The sequence below is a fragment of the Arvicola amphibius genome, chromosome 2 (genome assembly GCF_903992535.2).
Source record: "Arvicola amphibius chromosome 2, mArvAmp1.2, whole genome shotgun sequence".
NCBI lineage: Eukaryota > Metazoa > Chordata > Mammalia > Rodentia > Cricetidae > Arvicola > Arvicola amphibius.
In genome coordinates this window covers 58392629-58411624 of record NC_052048.2, presented here as the reverse complement: position 1 = coordinate 58411624, position 18996 = coordinate 58392629, and the positions used below count along the sequence as shown (strand labels likewise).

The following is an 18996-nucleotide window of genomic DNA, read 5'->3' as shown; positions in this document are numbered from 1 at the left end:
GGCCCTTTAAGCACCTGCCTGTGGGTAACATCTCTCTAGCAGGTGACCTGAATGGCTAACAGGTGAAGATGCTGGAACATGGGCACATGCCCAGGTAGCTAGTGCATGAGCGCAGGACTCACATTGGTGAAGATGGTGAGGGCTGAATGGGGCCTACATTTGAGCTCAGAGGTAGGATTGCTTTAGTTGGGGCAGGATTAGTGAGTCAGGAGGTTGGTTAAGGAGACCACAGCTAGGCTGTGACAGGGATTTTCTGGCTCTTTGCATAGGGCAAGATGGGAAACACACCGTGACTTTGTGCTGCCCTGTGAGATTGGGTGCTTCACACAGCAGCTGGGTCTCAGACACGGTGAGGATGCAGGGTGTGGAGCCGATGAGCACCGTGTAGTTGAGCCTGGAATTGCCAGGAGCAGGTGGCAGGAGATTCCGTCCCTGCAGGGAACAAGGTATAGTGAAGGCAGTCCTGGGGCCTGTCCCCTGGCCCCAGCTGCCTATCTCAGAACAGCTTCTGCGGCAGGAGGCCACAGTGGCTGAGACCCACCTTGAGGATGAGTGGGGAGCTGGGCTTCAGCTCCAAGAGCCCAGTAGGGCTGAGCGGCTCCAGTACAGGGTCCGGGTAGTAGAGGAATGTGGAGCTGTTGAGTACCAGCAGCGTGCGTACATTGTCCATGATGAAGCCAAGCTCATCTGGCCGCTCTCCCAGTTCTGGTGGGCTGCGCGTTGGGTTGTGTATAGACGGCGCCCGGCACACCATGGTGGTGTCATTGTACACCATGCAGCTCTGGGACATAGGCACCAGGACCTCAGGCCAGCCCTCCCATTGTGGGCCAGCTACCCGATGACAGCCCACCCTGGGAATAATGGCTCCCTGTGAGGATGCTCTAGACATCAAGGGAACACATGTTCAAGATGTCCACTCACTGAAGGCTGAGGGCCCAGCATGCCAGAGCCCAAGGCTCACCCCTAGCTGACCACTTCGTCCTCAAGGCCTCAGCACAGACAGATAAGCATGGGGAGGCAGAAGCAGGGGTGTTAGCAGCAGTAGTTCTGGCCTAGGCAATACCCACATGGACAGGGTGAGGTAGGGGAGCAGAGGCATGGGCATTCACTCACATTCTCCCTCTCAACACCTCCGTACTTGGCCCGGATTCGAGGTTCACGGACGGTGGCCAGATTGGTGCCTGTGACTGTTAGGAGGGTCCCACCACTAAAGGAAGGAGTGAAGAATTAGACAATGCCCTAGGCCTAAAAGTACAAGAGAGACACAGCCTCTCCCTGTGGGAGCAGTGGTTCAAAGCTTAGCCAGAGCACTTCTTGCCAGGATTAACCACTGACTTAGGAAGCTGCCAGAGCAAGCCACCATGGAACACCCAGGAGAGGCACTCCCTGACCTACAGTTGGGAATGGGGAGCTCCACAGTAGGAATGGAGAAGGGCTTCTAGCTCTGCAATGGGAAGCAGGGACCAGTTCTTGGCTCCGCAGCAGGTCTCCCACCTGTTGATGCTCCACTCGGGGTCAATCCTCAGGACAGTGGGGTCTTCAGTGTAGTTGTACTTCACTTCAGGGTTGGAGAGCTGGGCACGGTTGATGTTGATAACAATAGGGGCACTGCCAGGGGTCTGCCCGGGTGGTGTCAGGCAGCGGATCTCCCGAGAATTCCTCCTGGGATGGAGTCAGGATGGGTGAGGCGGCATGTAACACACCAGCAGTTCTCCATGGTGGCTGAGCACTGGCTCCCAGGGAAAGGCATGGGCCTCACTCAGATGGCTACTGGGATGACAGCTGTGGCCCTTGAGTGGCCACCAGTGTTGGTCCTACCCTGGACCCTGGCTGGCCTCCCTATCTTGGGTCTTACCTATACTTGGCTCTAGAACCTCCCTCGGGCATGAACTCCACCCTATTTTCCTAACGACACAACCTGTAATGCACACGGGTTGGACCCTGCCTGCTGCTGGCTATTCAGGAGACGCTGGCCAAGCTCATCAGCGTCAGTCAGCCATCTTAGTCCACCCTGCCAGGCTTGGGATAAACACACCTTGCAGATGACAGGCTGTTGCTCAGAAGGTCAGACATTAAACTACACACCTGACCCTTTCCACTGGCCAGCACTGCCTTCCTCAGACCTCTGCTCGCAGAGCCTCACCACCAAGGGCCTTGAACAAAACAGCCCCTCCTTCCCCACTGCACACACACCTGGAAAATGCCTTGCCCCTAGCAACGGTACATTGTCCTGGGGAATGGGGTCACAGGTCACCTTCATTAACAGTCAGCAAGGCAATACCTGTTCTGAGGCCCTGTCCCTTGGCTGTATTATCTCAGCCTGGAGGCCCCATAGCCGCCAGGCTGCAAACACCAATGATTAGCCTGATAACGGGTAATTACCACAGGAAAATATTTAAAGGACCATTCCATTATCATCTTTAATCTAAAATTATCCACTTCAAGCCTCAAGGCTTTTGTTAAGATGCCTATTTTCTCTATTAAACTTTTAAAAAATACTTTTTTATTTTGCTTGCCAGAGAGATGTCTCCCTTCTCCTTAGGAGGAGCTAGGGTGGTGGCAGTAAGTAGTACCCACTGAGGCCAGGCCACACCCCTTCCCACTATGGAGGCTGGCCCTCTATCTCCATGGCAACCTTTTCTGCCTCTAGGTTTCCATAGAGATCACCCCACCAGGTTTTCCATACCCGTTACCCAGGCAACAGGAGGGGACAGCAGAGCCAGGAGGGAAAGCTCTGTGGCCCCTGACTCCTCTCACCCCGTACCAGGAGAAGGAGCAGGGCCGGCCACCAATGGACACAGCCACATCACTGCCTGCATTCAGATGGCTTCCTTCGATGCCAATCCATGTTCCTCCGGACAGAGGCCCGCGGGAGGGGCTCACGCGGTAGAAGGTTGGTGTCTGCAGGAAGATGATTTGTTTGAGGGAATTCCCTCTTTGGTGCATACCCTAGCATCTGGATCCCTTACTCTATGTCCCTAGATAGTCAGAAGCCCAGGGGGCAAGGGTAACTACTCCCTTGTGGCTGGGCTCAGTCTAGGTATGTGCAACAGGAGCTATGCTAGACATAAATCCAGGCTGACTTCTGCAGCACCCCTAGACACTTTCTGGGGTAACAAGAAGTAGAGGGCAGTAGGGTGGAGCTTACCACAAAGGTGAAGCGCTTGGGGGACAGGGCTCGGTAGTGGGGGGAGCAGTCCCGCACACACACCTCCACCAGGGCGTCATGGGCCCGCAATGTGCTGGCATCTCCGATCTCACAGACAATCCTGTGGGCATGGTGGGGCTCAGCACTGCAGAACGGCTCCCCAGGCCACCCAGGCCCTGACCACCCACTGTAGTCTGCCTTACTGCTCTGCGCTGATGTACTCGCTCTCCACAGGGCTGCATAGCACCTTGCCCACGTGCACTCCTAGCCGCACATCCTCGAACCGCAGGCCCAGATTCTCGCCAGTGATGGTGAGCCTTGTCCCTCCCTGCCGAGGGCCTGTCTCTGGGGACAGCTGCAGGAAGGTAGAGGCTGGGGCGGACACAGCAAGGTCTACCGTGCCAGGTGAGAGGAGGTGGTGGGTGGGCTTACAAGGGTGGGGCTAGGCAGGTATTGGACCGGGTTTCCAGATCCTACCTTGATAATCTTGGGGTCTGTGCAGCGGCTGCTGCCATGGTGGGCATGCATCCAGGAGGTTGGTGAGTCAGCTGGGCAGTGGTGACGTAGGGAACAGCGACGTTCAGCTACACACCAGCCACATTCAAAGCGTGGGTCTGCCTTGAGGCAGAGGCCACAACTCTGGCGCAAGGCTGGGCACTTGTAGAGGTGGGCTGTGACAGGAAGGCTGGTCAGCATGGACCCATATGCCATCCATTTACCCAGACCACCAGCCCTGCTACTCACCCTGTATGTTCTGGGGGTTGTCAATGACAAAGTTGCCATTCCACACAACTGACAGGTTCACAGGCAGGTCACTGATATCATTCCCCTCATAGGAGTACTGTTGGAAGCAGGCATAGTGGTCATGCTTGAAGTAATGGGTCATTACCTCTATGCCACATAGAGGGTCAAGGGCGCCTGTGGGGGCCCTCACCATCTCTGAAATTGGTTACTGAATGGGCTGCCTACATGCAAGATGAACTAGAACACACACAGCTCTTCTGTCCATCTCTTCACACAGGGCTTCTCTTCCGGCTCCATGGCCCTGCTCCGTCCTGCCAAACTCTATCTCCAGCAGCCATGAAGAAACCACATCCATTTCCAGCCTCCAGTGCTATCCTCCAAGGCTGCCTCAGACACCACTTCCAACACCAGGGCAGTCTTGGCTGAGAGCTGCAATCAGCCGTCTGGGAAAGCAGGGCTAGCTGGGCCCAAGAGCATCAGGAAAGCTCTGTGAACATCAGCCTTTGTCTGCTAAGCAGGTCAGGACTTCTGAGGTGTGAGGTATTTGGGACCCCACAGCCTGAGCATAGAGCAAAAGACCACTGTCCTGAGGAAAGATTGCTGCATCCACCTCTTCTTAGGTTGGCCTACACTTAGGTTAACAGCCTCAAGGGCTGGGCCTAAGCTTAGCTGCCTCCCACTTTCTGCAGCTGATGACCTCAGCTCTGTCTTGTGTTTGGGCTGAGGCAGGCAGCTTGACGTCTCTGAGGGGTGGCTCAGCAATTCATCACTATTTTATCTGAAGGAATTTAATTGGATCCTATCAAATTCCCTGATACTCTCTCTTCCCTTTAAACACTGCTGAAGGGAAGATAAATGGGGGTTACAGGGAAGGGGACAGCAGAGATGAGGGGTGGAGAGACACAGGAAGCAGAAGCAAGAGAAAAGGGGTGATAAGAGTCAGAGGGTGTGTGGGGGGTACAGGCTATGTGAGAAGCCAGTAGGAGAAGGAAGGGAGGTGATCAATAGCATGGGAAATGGGGGAGTGCAGCCTTCCCTGATGGGCGGAGAGCTGAGCTTCCACTAACCTGCGGCCCATGCTACCCTGGCAGCAGATTTAACCCCAACCACTGCCCTGTTTGACCTCTATCAGCTAAGGGCTGCTGGAACCAGGGGATGGGACAACTAAAGCCTTGTCAATCGTCCTGTGTACACATGCCCTGCCAACCTGATCATAAACTTGTTCCAAAAAATTCATTGCCCTCCTGACTGTATGTTTCCTGGGCAGAGGGGAAATGAGGCCTCGGTAATCAGTGAGGAAAGTTTGAACCTGAGCTTGGGCCCTTGTGCACCAGAAGGGTTGTTCCATGGAGAACCTGCTCTAGGTAAGTCAAACCAGATTTGCTGAGTTCAGTGACAACTTTGGGAATGTCACTGTGAGGGATGAGTCTTCCACCAAGAGTTTTCCCTGACCCACTCAGCAAGGCCACCTGCTGATGTTCAGATGGCTGTGGTGTGGACACGTTCCTTAGTGGTCATTGTATCTGGCTATTTCACTAAGGAACTCAGAGCCACCATGAGCCCACTTCCCTACACCACTCATACTCACCAAGGGCTCGGTGGTGGGCCAGGGAGCCAGCAGAGTCCCCTGACCTTCCCGAGCCACACCTGGCCTCTACGTCATTTTGGCCTATTTTCTCTAACAAACCAGGCCCACTCCAGAGCATGGCACACCCCCACCTTGCCTACCAGCCTGCTGTTCCCTCACCGAGGAGTTCTGGCATTGTAGGCTGGAGCTGTTGAAGCGCAGTGCAGTGACGCGGGCCGGGCTGCCTGGGATGTGGAAAAGGCACTCGTACCCTCGCTGGCCTGACTGTGGCTGTGGCAGGTTCCGTGCAGCCAGGGTGATGGGCTTCACCACGCCCACTGGCACGTAGATGTGGGTAGAAGGCAGGATCTGTGGGCAGTCCTGGGGATAGGAAAGCTCTGGCTGAGCTGGGTCTGGTGGCCAGCAAGAAGTGAAAGTTCCACTGTGTCCCAGGCTGTGGTGGCTCACAATGCGTAGGCTCCTTGTGTCTTTTTGTAACCAAGCACCACAGGGACAGTGGTCTTTAGGTCCTGCTCCCACCAGGCTGTAGCTTTACAGAGGTCAGCCTATTCACCCTGGTCATAACCTAAAACACCGCTACTCTGGGGCCACAGGTACCCCATCTGGTCCACAGCTGCACAGACCCAAAGCAGGAGGCAAGAACAGAGTACTGGGGTAGCAGGCTCTCAGCTGGGGGTCTGGGAGCATATAAAAATAGCCTGGGCCCTGTAGAAAAACAGGCACCCCCAGGGCCCGGGTTTCAGCAACAATAACTGATGCAACGCCTGGTTTGCTTGCAGCATGGCTGGCAGCAGCCTCAGGAGGAGGTGCCCCGTGGGAGCCTGTAGAGCAGCTTTAAATAGGGATGCTGAAAACAGGCCTGATCCCTGGGGGCTGCCTTGGCTCCCAAGGTGGATATAGGCCCAGGATCTGCTCTACAGGGCCCAGAAGGGCCTGAGCTCTGACCCAGCTTCTCACAGTTTGACCCCAGAAGATCTAAAAAGGCTCAATGAGCAAGTCTGTGGCATGTCCCTGTATCCATCCATTGGGCACTAGCCCCAATTTAGGTGGCAGTACTGGTGGAGACACTGGTATGCAGGGCCACATAAACACTGCTGTTACCATCAGAGGCGCATCTGGTAACTGTAGCCCAAGACTCAGTCTGTGATGGGACCCAGCAGAGAGAACAGCACCAACTTAGGCTCAGCCTGTCCTAGAGCCCCTAACATCCCTACTGAACTGGGCTTACCACCCACCTACTAAAACATACCAGGTTGAGTCTAGCATTGCTCACTATCCCCTGAAATACCCTGTGTGAGTATAGCAGGCAGAGAGCAGACATGGACCCTGGCCAGATGCTCCTGCCTGCCCATTACCCCAACAATTCCCTTCCAGCTATCAATCTGCTGGCCACACCGAGGACGGAAGGCCTCCCTGGTGTAACTTCTCCTCACCTAGACTCCAGTATTCTTTCCAAGCCCAGCAGCATATCTTCTAATTATGAATTCCAGAACTCACAGGCCAGGCTAAGTGGGGCTCTCTGGGGGCACACAGAGTCTAGCTGAATTAATACTACCAGCCACTTGCACCTCAGACCCTGATGATAGGTCATAGATCCCTTTGGATCTATTGGTTCAGGGCCAGGGACCAGCAGCCCTGAAAAGTCTACACCAATTCCTTGTTTCTCAGCAGTTCAAGGAGAGACTGGCAGACACTTGGGTAGTAGAGCCAGGCAGGGTCCCTGCCTACGGGCTCCTGATTCCACCTTCACTAGAGGATCAACCCAGAAGTAGCCAGAGAAGGGGATGTTTTAGGACTCAGATCAGGTTCCTAGACATCGGATCCACAGCTGTTTTCCTCATGCAAACAAGTCTGCTTCCCTATTGGGAACTCAGGTCATCCCAGGGTCTGGCAAGGGAGAGAAGCCAAGAGTGAGGCCCACCAGGCCACTGGGGAGGTCACATGATGGGTTTCTTGTGGAAGGCCAGTTGCACCTCTCCACTCCTACAGTAAGGTCAGAATGTGGTACTAAGAGGACATCCCAGGTCTCCGGGACTGACAGCATGAGCTCTGCTGACCAAGCCTCCCTGAGGTTCCTTCTAGGGCCGACCACTCCATCCTGGCTGCCCGTCTCACTAGCTGCTAAGTAAGCCCTGAGTGAAGCGAGGGCGGCCAGGTGAGTGCCTACACGTCTTTCTCCATCTCCAAGCCAGTAGCTGGGTATACAGAAAAGCACCTGGGGCTAGAAAGTCACAGGATTATGTGAGCCTGCATGAGGTCCCCCAGAGCCAGAGGCCCGGAGATGGGGTCTGCTGCTACCACTGTCTATTCCAGGGTTTCCAAAGACTTTCATTTGCTAAGTCTGTGGTTAAACAACACTCCTGATAATCCATACAAAGTTGCAAAGAAGAGTGAGCACCCATGGGATCAACCCATTCCCCAAAAGAGCCCTGCCTGACCCCAGCCCTGTGCAGACAAACCAGGTATCTATACTTCCCATCCCACTCAGCACACATGGTTTTGCTGAGGACCTGAGCAGGCTACTACCACTCCAGGACGATGTTTCCTCTGTTTAATAAAACTTCCTGGAGGTGATGGGCTAGTAGGGCAGAACCAGAGGGACATCAGAAAAAAAACCTGGGCCACCTTGACCTCAGGACCAACAGGGTCCCCCGCATTCTACGAGTACTTTGCTTTCTCCAGGGCACTGCACAGGCCTCTCTGGAAGCAGCCTCAGGCCAACCCTGGCCAGCTCCCAAAGCCCCTGGTTTGGCTCCTGCTGCCTACCCTGGATACTGTGATCCAGTTCCCCGGATGCTACCTTCCCAGAAAACCTACCCCACCCCACCACTGTGTCCCTGGCTCTCATTCACTGTCACAGCCCCTATCCCCATTAGGTTCGGAATCCTGCCGTCTACTACTACCTTGTCCTAGCAGAGTTAGGCCAGAAACTGGGGGAGGGGGTGCAGACTGCGGGGGTGGGGGAGTGGCAGTCCAGAGGAGGGAAGGCTCATGGAGCCCCACTCATACATAATGACCTTCAGCCAAGGTTTCTAGACCAGTCCAGCTGGACTGCAGCCCCCACAGACCCAAGTGGGAGAATTCATGGCCTCTTCCTTCCCAACCCCATGATAGTGATTAAATGGGTCCTTCTTCAAGTCCTGTCCCCACACCAACATGGACCCTAACCCCTTCCCAGTTTCCCATCCACCCAGGCCTGCATGCCCAAGGTGTCACAGGTTCCAGGAGGAGTGGCCTGCCACGCATACAGTCAATATATGAATGAATATATGAATATATGAATGAATACAGATTCAGCAGCAATTACCATGTGGAGCTTAAGAAACCCGCACAGCTCTGCTGTTAGCTTCCCTTGCTGTCTGGAAGAGGACTATCATGAGACCCGCTGGTCAGGCTACTCCAGCCCAGGCTTCTACAGGGGTCTTAATCTCCAGTCTGTCTCCCAAGGATTACAAAAGACACCCAAGGACACCAGTAAATGTTCCCAGTTTGCCCTCAGGCTACGACATTTAGGAAGTTGTCCCAACCCTGGTCACACCTCATAGTGTACAACAGGTATCCTAGCCACATATGGGAATTGTTGGGTAACACCCTGAAGGTCACTGGTACTTCTCAAGTCTTATCCAGCCTTACCTCAGACACATTGACACGGCCTTCCAGAAAGGCACAGTCGGCCGCATTGTTGGTGCACACATGACGATATTTGCACCAGTGGCAGGGGAAGGAGCCGTTGACACATGCCAGGCAGCTGCAGGGGGAAAATGGACAGTTAGGTTAGGGGCATAGTAGCTTTTATTTCCATCATGGGTCCTGGTGTGTTGTTACTCTTTGGAGTGCCAGCGCCTTTGCAAAGGCTGTTCCTGGCAGAGAAGATAACCAGATCCTCTGCCTGCTGCACAGGTCTTACTGAAAATGGTCTTGCCTCCTCTGGCTCTCTTCCTCTTCATTAAACACTGGTCACTGCAGTGACCACTGGCCCTTATGACTGAGAACCAGAACGTGCTTCTAAGACAACAGGAGCACATGCTGCAAGCCCACTCCAATGGGCTCGGGTAGCAAGTGGTTCCCCCAGCTACTCAGAGCCTCAGTCTACCTCCACCTGTCCTATCCAAATCAGCTCCACCGGGACAGGTGCTGCTCAATCTGCATCTCATAATCCTGGGAGTTTGTAAAGACGGCCTTCTGGCCTCTGGAAAACATCTTTTACCTGCCCTCCAGGATCACCCTACCAGTTCTGGTCACCCTTGCTCCTGAAGACAAACAACTCCAAGGGTGCCTGGCTACAACATTCTTCTGCTCTGAAGACAACCTACCCTTCCTGGACAAGAGAAGCCATAATTAAAAGCATGACCGAAAAACCAGCCAATCCCACCTCCCAGGTCAAACCTGTTCAAGTTCTCTCTAAAATCCCCACCCTTGCCCTGGCCTTCTAAGGCCCCTGTCTTGACCAGTGCTCTGGCTAGTGAATGGACTATAGTTTGCCCCCAGCTCCCTTGTACCAGAAGCGAGGTGCTCACAGCCAAGGTGGGAAGCAGCAAACAGAGCTGACTCCATCTAATAGCCAGAAGTCCCAGGACTAGGCAGAAGCCAATGCCTGGCTGTCCTACTGTGCAGCAGCTATAGCCAGGCCAAGTTGGCACTGAGGTGCCATGTCTGAGCTCCACAACGGCCCAGATCATAGTCTCCTTCAGAGGTCCTGGCCCCACTCTGGTGACCAGCGGGGCTCTTCATAGGTCACATCTCACTCTTTGACCAAGTTCCTAAAACAGCTCTCCACAGCCACAGCCTTCCTCCATGCTGCCCTCAAGGCCCTGCCCAGCCAGCTCTTTTACTGGCAGGCTGCTTTTGTGGGGACCACTTATCCTGCCTGCCTGACTGGATGTTAGCCGCAGGAGGGCAGGCCTGCAAAGTATCTGCCGTTAAGACCACAGGGATAGAACTGTAGCAAGGGCACGGTCTGGGGACACTCACGACTGGTGAACACTGCAGTTATAGAAGACAAAGTCCACAGATGCAAACTTCTTCCCCGTCTCCTTGGACTTGAGGTAGAGCTTCACCACCCGCTGGTCTCCTGCAGAATACAAAGGCTAAGGGACCAGGGCCATAGACCACAGAGCTGGACACCCACGAAGAACGCCCAGATGGAAGCCAGCCCATTACACCTCTAGCCTAGGCCCCAGGTAGCTGATATCCCTTCCTCAGGTGGCCAGCAAGGAGTCAGAATACAACTTCCTCATGAAGGCTGGGCTAAGTGGATTCACTGGGCTACTTACTTGCCAGATATTGAGTGACTAACTGGACCACAGCTGGCAGAAAGGTGCTGTGTTTGAACTCCCACTAGGGCTTCATCACACACAGAGCAAATGTCCCCACCTCCACTCTGACCTGTCCTAAAGAGTCCAGCTTTTGACTCTCCTCCTGTGTCTGTACTGCTGAGCAGGAAGTGAATCCACTCACCTTGGCCCTGTGTGATAGGTGCTACTTCCCGGGCAGAGGGGGAGCGGCAGTGGATGCGGCCATCTTCCAGGATGCTCTCAGTTTCTGTGAAGTCCTCAAAGGAGCAGTTGACACCAGCTGAGAGGTCAGGCACATTCCAGGCCTGCAGCACAAGCTGGGGAGTGGCAGGAGGCCTGGGTGAGTGGCTGACTGCCCCACTTGCTCCACCCACTGCTCCCTCCCAGTCACCTCCAGCAGCCACACTCACCGGCACCTGGGACATGGTGACTGACACATTGCGTGGCTGGACAGTCAACTGTACACACTGCAGCAGGTCAGAGGCGAACCGCTGGGGCTCATCTGCCCGCTCACAGGCATCCTGCCTAGAGCAGCTGTAGGCAGAATGTGCTCAGGTTGGGCCCATAGAAGTTCAGAGTCCCCAGGGCCACCAGAGAGGGGTCCCTCGGCTGAAGACATGGTTTCCTCTGCCCCCACCTTATGACATTCCCATTACTTGTCATAGGATCAAATGAGACCTCAGGTGGCTCCAGGGCAGCTATGACTATTGAGAGACACAGAAGGTTTCCAGGGCCACCAGGCCAAACATCACCCACCCCTTCAACCCAGACCTCCCAGACTCACACACTGTGCAGGACACACCAGCCACAGTGGGGGTCCCGAGACCCCAGGCACAGCTCACAGGAAGTATACTGCACGCAGCTTTCCACAGGTACCCGCGTCACCTGGAGAGGAATCATAGTGTGAGGCCTGGCTAGGCCCATCCCAGGCTCCCAGCAGATCCCTGCAGTCCCCATCCTGTAGGAGCACAGTGTACTCAAAAGTCAGGCTGCGACACCCTGCCTCAGCTAAGTGGATCTAAGGGACAACAGATTCAGGATAAGTAGCCAGATGAGGCCTACAGCTGTGACCACTCTGTCTCCCACCTGTCTGGACTCCTTTCTGGTCTGTGCTTCTGAGGGAGAGAGACATGTCAGTGGAAGAAGACTGGGGCCAGCCCCAGCAATGCTCAGAGGGGTGGGGCCAGTCCCAGCGGGGCTTAGAGGAGCAGACAGAGTCTGGGTCTCCCCAGCTCTCAAGACTCCAGAGGCAGAACCAAGTATGCTCAGAAGGATTGCTGAGAAGCAAGAGCTAGTCAGGAAGCATCCTGCCTGCTCCTTCCAACTAGTGCCTGTTATGGGGACACCAGTGTGCATGGAATAGGCACCACACTGGTCAGGCTGGGCACATAAGAACACAGCCTTGAAAAACTAGGCAGGCCAGGTTGGCCACAGCCCCACAAAGAACACAGCCATAACTCATTATAGACAGCTAGAGTCCGAGTCAGGCAGGCTCAGCCCAGCATCCCAGATCAACCCTCCAATGGCAACTGTGTTTGGACAGTGCTGCCATTCAGGCACCAACTTCCACGGTTAGAGGTCACAGGGAGAGGAAGAGGGCCTTCCTGAGCAGGTCCTAGGGAGTCCGAGGCTAAATGGATGGCATGAAGCCCTTATATACACACTTCCTAGAACAGGCCACTGCTCATCTGTCTGCTGAGTGACATGTCAGGTTTTATAGCCAATAGGGCACCTCCGGGGAAGAAGCAGCCTCATGACACCAGGCAAGCTATTCCTCAGTTTTCTTATGATGGGGTTCTTGGTCGGGGATCCCAACCCAGCCACCCTGACAGCCTATGGCTGAGCAGTGAGTGGCACCCACCTGCTTTTCCGTCATAGCATAGAGGTACTGGCGGTTGGGGCTGAGGACGAGGTCACGCAGGATAGGGCTGCCCTCCTGAGCCACCACGCTCTCATAAGCCAGGGCTGGCCTGCCACTGGGGTTTGCGAGGTCCACCAGTATCTGTGGTAGCAAGGGTGGTCAGTGAAGCAGGCCAACAATACTCATCTTAGACCCACCTCACCCTCTAATAAGCGCCTCCCCACAGAGCCCTGCAAGACCAGCGTTGGTTCAGACTGAGCCAAGGCTGATCCATCACTGTTCCTGACCCAGCTCAGCCCAAAAAGGACAAGACAACCTGGGCAGGTGGGTGTCTTGGTTCCTCTATTAGTCCAGACACCAGAACTCAGTGGTAGGGTACATGTGGGCTACAGTGCCCACCACCAAGCTGCAGGACTTTGGGACTCTTTCATGGATCACCTGAGGTTTGTGAAGGTGAGGTGAGGGGGCACACAGAGACCTGAGGAACAAGACCAGGGGCTCACACACAGGGAGGCCAAGGCTATTCCTGGTGTCTTGGGGTGAGGGACACTCCAGCAAGAAGGTGTTAGGAAGAAGGGCGTCTCATTGGCATGGAAATATAGTTAAGATCCCAAACAAGCCAGGCGCTAATTAGCCTGCTCCTCTCCTGCAGCCTTGGTGCTGCAAGTATTTTTAGTTGCTTTTACCAAACAAATGTATTTAATTAACAGAGAGACCCATGGGGGCTTTCAGGATGGGACTCATGGGGCATGTCTGCCTGGCTCAGCTGGGCCCAGGCACAGTCTCCTGGGCACAGGACCTGCAGTTTGCTTCTACCTATTATGCAGCTAAGGCTGCCTAACACCCATGGCTAGCCTTTAACCCATCTGGTCTACCACTCTACCTCAGGGTAGGGGGCTGGAGTGAGCCTGGCCTTCTCTGTACCCCATAGAGAGGGGACAGGGCAGACCTGGGGGCATCAGGGTCAGGCAAAAGCAGCACCCTGTATAGGCCAGTTCTGTCAGGAGCTGGGCGAGGGGCCAGCCAGGGTGGGGCCTGTGTCTCAGGGCCAAGAGACTGCTGGCTGAGAGAGAGGGGGAGGGTCACATTCCTGAGAGCCTGGGCCACCCCCCACATCCGCTCAGCTGCCTCTCCACTAAGACAGGCTTAAGTCAAACCAGGCCCAGAAGAGCAGGGTAAGGGAGGAGGTCCTGGGAGACCTGCTGGGGCTGGGCCCATAGTTGCCCAAACTTTGTTCCTAGGCCTGTAAATGGACAAGCAAGAACAGCTGGGCTAAGGTGGTAAGGGGCCACAGCAGCCCAGTGCCCCTGGAGCTGGCAAGAACACTAACCCTAACCCAAACCTATACTGCCCAGCCATGTCATATGTCAGAGCAGGGGCGGGAGTCAGGTCCTTGAGGACTGTGCCAGAGCTGCTCACACTGCTCACATGTACTGTGGGCACAGCAGTCATGTCAAGGCTAGACCCACACTGCACAGGCCCAAACTTGGCTTGGCTGTCTCTCAGGTGAAAGGACTCATGTGGGGTGCTGAAGTTCTCCACGGTAGTTTCTCTACCCACGGAAAGGGAAGGAAACACCAGCACCACCACCCCAACAGAGACAGGTGCCAGGAAACAGCCTGTCCAGTGTGCAGGGGACTGAGAGCTCCAGACCATACCCCTCAAGCCTCTAAGACCATAACCAGGACTCTACTCCCCCTACCCTGGGCTTCATCCACCCCCACATCTCAGGAAAATCCTACCCTCTTCACTCCCGGCTGACAGCTCTGTACCCAGCATGTCGGGTGCTCTGGACAGGGACCCGGGGAGTTTCTTCTTGCCACACTGACCACTGACAAAGTAAGGCTGGGGACACGATCCAGTCCTATTCCACCTGCCACCACCCGCCACTACTCTTTCCAGCCTGGGTAGACACACTAGCTCTAGACATGCACGGAAGGGACAGGCCAGGGCCAGGGCTTTCTCTGGGCAATCAGCAAGGAAAGGGCTGCAGGCCACCCAGGCTCAGGAGGCCCTGCCCCCTGCCTGCTGCTTAACTGACTGGAACAGGTGGTCCCAACAGACAGCTGCAGTTGGGGGTGTGTGAGTCCAGCTGTCCATCCACCTGCCCAGCAATGGGCCATATCCACAACCAGGTTCCAGGGATACAGCCCCAGTACAGGAACTCTGAGGAGAGACCACTCCTAAGCTGGAGGAAGACGGGGGGACATCAGGGGGTTATAGACATGACTGAGCCAAGCCATGCTCAGGCCTGACAGGATCTCTACATAGCAGTGTGATGTGGCTATCACATGTGTTACAGTGTCCCTGAGTTCATGTGTGATAATGGGGCTTATGTTTTGAATACGAAATGTCCCCCATAGGTATGTGTGTTTACTTAATTCCCAGCTGGTAGCACTGTGTAGGAAGGTTATGGGACCTTCTGGAGGTGGGGGTCTTAGTAAAGATGTGCATCATTGCAGTGGGCCTTGAGGGTTACAGCCTGGCCCCCAGTGCCTGCCTGCTACCATGTCCTGCCCTGCTGTGAAGGACTCTACCCCTCTAGGACAGTGAGCTAAAACAAACCCTTTCTCCTTTAGGTTGTTTATGTCAGGGTATTTTATCACAGAATCAGGAAACACATGGCCCTGCGAGAACACGTGTGTGATGGAGTTCCCAAGGTACATGCATGATGGGGTCCCTGTGAGAACATGTGTGTGTGGAGTTCCCTAAGTGCATACTGATGGGTCCCTGTGTGTACAGTGTGTAATGGAGTTCCTGAAATGCATACATGATGGAGTCTCTGTGTACATGTGGGTGATGAGGCACTTTTGTACACACATGATGAGGTCCCTGTGTATACACATGAAACAGGTTCCTATATGCACACATATGGTGTCCCTGTGATCATATGTGCAATGGGTGTATCTATGACAGGTCCGTGTGTACATACCAGTTGGGACAAGGGTCACGGACACATATGTGATTATGGAATTCCTGTGTGCACATGTGTGATAGGGCCTTGATGTACATATGAGTGGAGGGAGTCTCAGTGTATACATGTGATATATGTGATAGGGACTCTGTATTATATGTATGACCTTTGCATATAGAAGTATAATGGGGTATTTGTGTGCACAGGCATGTTCTAATCTCTGAAAATAAGCATGTATGATATCCCTCTGTACATACATGATAGATCCCTGTGTGAGCATATAGAGGGAAGCCCTGTATACATGTATAGGAAGGTCTGTGCACAAACATGTGATGGGTCGCAGTGGATATGCATGTGATGGGTCCCTGTGTATATGTATATATAGTCCCTGGATCCATGCATAATAGAATCCTTAAGGGTACATGTGTATAATAAAGAACCTGTGTACACATGTAGGATATAGTCCATATGCACACATGTATGATGAGTTTCCTGTATCTATGTGTTCAATAGGACCTTCATATGTACATGTAGTGGGATTCCCATATACATATATATAGACTCCCTATGTGCACCTGTAGATGAAATCTCCTTGTACACATGTAAAAGGGACTCTGTCTATACATGTGTATGAAGGGGGCCCCATGTATATACCTATGTAATATGTATATATACATAAATTTGTATGTATATATGCATTTGATGGAGTCCTCATGTGCACTTTTACACATGAACAATGAGGCCCACATGTGCAAACATTAAGGAAATACCTGACTGAAGTAATAGTCCCCAGGTCATGCTGCATCCCACTAAGTTATAGTCACTACAGTATAGCTTCATTAGACTACATGGATTAGAGGTAAACTGAGACTCACACAGAACCTGTGAGAAGAACCAAGCCTTAGACCCCCAACTGCAACTGGGGACATAGTCTACCCAGAAGTTCTGGGGAGGCATCCAGGAAGGCATCCCAGGAGGGCAAAAGCAAGAGCTTTGGAAGGCAGAGTAGGCACAGGGCCAGGGCATTAGCAGGGCAGCAGAGCCCACGTGCCAATGTCTCAGCTCACAGCTGTCCACTCCAGGGCCACCCACCTGGAGACAGCTGGTCTAGCAGCCCTTTGAAAAGTAGCTGGGTAGCTGGCAGAGCATGGGAAGGCACAGGCTGGGGCATCCCAGGCATCCTTACCACCTCCAGCTGTTGCCTTCTTGCTTCTCAAACTTTTCCCCAGGCACCAGAATCTTCCATAACTGTCCTCAATAGCTCATTGCCTCCCAGAGGCTGTGGAGAAGCCACCTAGCCTCCTTGGACACAATCTCAAGCAACACCAGCAGCTATTCACCCCAGCTTGGTGACATAGGCTTCCCACACCCTGTCCCTGTGCCTATCAAGCCTCAGGCCTCTGTCCTATCTATTGAGGATGGACCTGAAATCTGAGCTGACCAAGGAAAGAAGCCAGGTCAGACTCTGATTTCCCCAATGGACAGAGCACCAACCATGATATAGTAGACCAGGGAACACCCTACCCATGGTTCCCAGAATACCTCAGGAGAGGTCAGAGAGAGTCTTGTTAAGTTTGCCACTAATGGAGAAGGCCAGAGCTCCAGGCTAGCCAGGCTACTTGCTGGGCTCCAATCACCTCTAAGGCCCTGGCCAACTGCTGCAGGCGGGTGGGCAGGCAGCTGACAGCCTGGCCAGGTCAGCTGTCTGTCCGGTCCAGAGCCAACAATAGGGCCATTATCCAGACCAAGGGCAGGCGGGGTTGCTGAAGAGGATGTCTGGGCCATCCAGGCTGTATGCCAAGGCCGGCACGCGCCCTAGCTGCCCGGAGGCAGGGGGCTGCCCAGTTTTGCCTAACCCAAGAGAGGAGAGGTCCCTTGCTCTGCTCACCCCAAGAAAGCAGCCTGGGCTGACCCTACAAACTACTCAGCCCTGGCCTCCCTGCTTGTGGAAGTGTTGTGAGCGAGCAGATCTCACTCTGCAGGACAGGGTCTGGGTGAGAACAGACCAGGGGCAGCAGCCCAGGAGCATATTAGCTTCTGCAGACACAACAGCCAAGCCTGTCTTCCATGGGAGGTCGTCATAGGAAGAGGTACATAAGGCAGTGTTCTTCTTCTAGCCCCTTGCTGGATCCCCACCACTCTCAAAGGGCAAGCAGTTGGATAGCCTAAGAGTAGCTGGCACTTATGCTGCCTATAACTGAATGACAAAGCACGTTTTGAAGGTACCCAATGGCTATAATCGGGCCAGGTGTAAGCAGGGGTTCCAGGAGTCACACCTCTCAAGCCTCTCCCTTCACCACACATAAAAGTGGGGAGCAAGGAGGCTAGAGCTCTAGCAGAGGACAGCCAGGGCTGTGAGGGGCTGCAGCCTGCTCCTGCACCGACCTCTTCCATGCGGTGGATTGCTCTGGCCCACTCAGTTCTTAGGACTGCGAGAACTCACAGGTTCACAGTCCTACAGGAGACAGCATCTTACCAGAGGTTTAGGGGAGACTCTGAGCTCAGATTACACTGTTCTCTACTCATGAAACACTTCATGACTGGAGCTAGTAGTTAGCTAACACTCATCAGGTCTGTGTCTTGACTCGGCCCCTGGTTGCATGCCTCCTTTAGCACCAGCAAGAGGGTGGTAGTGCTTCCAGGAGACACAGACGTCTGCTCAGCACCATGAGAGTACTTGGGTTCCACAGGGGCAAATCTACTCCACAAAAGGCAGGCAGCCTGGGCCCCTCTATTCCCTACTCACAACCAGCAGAGGGAGAAATCAGAAACAGGTCCTGCCAAGGAGAGCCATGGGTCTCCCAGAGTGCTTAGAACAAGATATCAGAGGTTGGATGAGAAGATCAAGAAGGAGCCTAGCAGCTCCTCCCAACACAGTCAGAACCTATCCCCCAAAGGTTGGGTCCTTGGAGCAGCATTGCATGAAACACTGCATGCCAAGCAGAGGGTTGCATGCTTGACCTGCATGTGGCCACAGCTTGGCACTGCGGTCAGGATGAACCTCATAGCAGCTGAGCAAAGGACACAAAGGAAATGCACATGACTCAGTCCACTCCCAGCATGACAGCCGCAGGAGGTCAGCCAGGGCATCCTTGCGATTGCAGAGCCTGGGAGGAGGTCAGAGGAAGGTGATGTGACCCCCAGTGAGCCTTTGCTGTGGGTACTATTAGGGGTGCCTCCAGACACAGAGTCTCAAGCAGGGCTGGGTGCAGTGGCAAAGAGAGCAAGCTGGAGGCATCCAAGGTCAAGGGCTTTTGGTGGCAGGCAGAGCTACTTGTCCCCAGGCTGCTGGGTTGCAGTGGTACAGACTCTACGAACAGCAGAAACAGCTGTAAATGAAGAAGGCTTCTGGCACACTTGAACTGCACAGCAAGCCGGCTGGAGGTTTCACTTCTGCTTCAGGCTTCAGATGTGCTGAGCAGAGCTGTGCCCACTTCTCAGAACATC

At 54.1% G+C, this 18996-nt stretch overlaps 1 protein-coding gene across 2 annotated transcripts in view; it reads right to left on the bottom strand.

The window, feature by feature from the left end:
* Plxna1 (plexin A1) overlaps nucleotides 1-18996 on the bottom strand; it is a 41295-nt gene that overhangs the window by 15313 nt on the left and 6986 nt on the right. For both annotated transcript variants that reach the window (XM_038319944.1, XM_038319945.1), the window contains exons 3-18: nucleotides 12636-12776; nucleotides 11559-11659; nucleotides 11185-11308; nucleotides 10938-11091; nucleotides 10452-10551; nucleotides 9114-9228; nucleotides 5640-5840; nucleotides 3893-3989; nucleotides 3626-3819; nucleotides 3352-3503; nucleotides 3149-3269; nucleotides 2765-2901; nucleotides 1495-1662; nucleotides 1114-1207; nucleotides 542-781; nucleotides 289-432 (exon numbers count right to left, since the gene is read on the bottom strand). In XM_038319944.1, coding sequence (XP_038175872.1) covers nucleotides 289-432; nucleotides 542-781; nucleotides 1114-1207; nucleotides 1495-1662; nucleotides 2765-2901; nucleotides 3149-3269; nucleotides 3352-3503; nucleotides 3626-3819; nucleotides 3893-3989; nucleotides 5640-5840; nucleotides 9114-9228; nucleotides 10452-10551; nucleotides 10938-11091; nucleotides 11185-11308; nucleotides 11559-11659; nucleotides 12636-12776 — 2283 coding nt within the window. The remainder of the gene's footprint in view (nucleotides 1-288; nucleotides 433-541; nucleotides 782-1113; nucleotides 1208-1494; nucleotides 1663-2764; nucleotides 2902-3148; nucleotides 3270-3351; nucleotides 3504-3625; nucleotides 3820-3892; nucleotides 3990-5639; nucleotides 5841-9113; nucleotides 9229-10451; nucleotides 10552-10937; nucleotides 11092-11184; nucleotides 11309-11558; nucleotides 11660-12635; nucleotides 12777-18996) is intronic.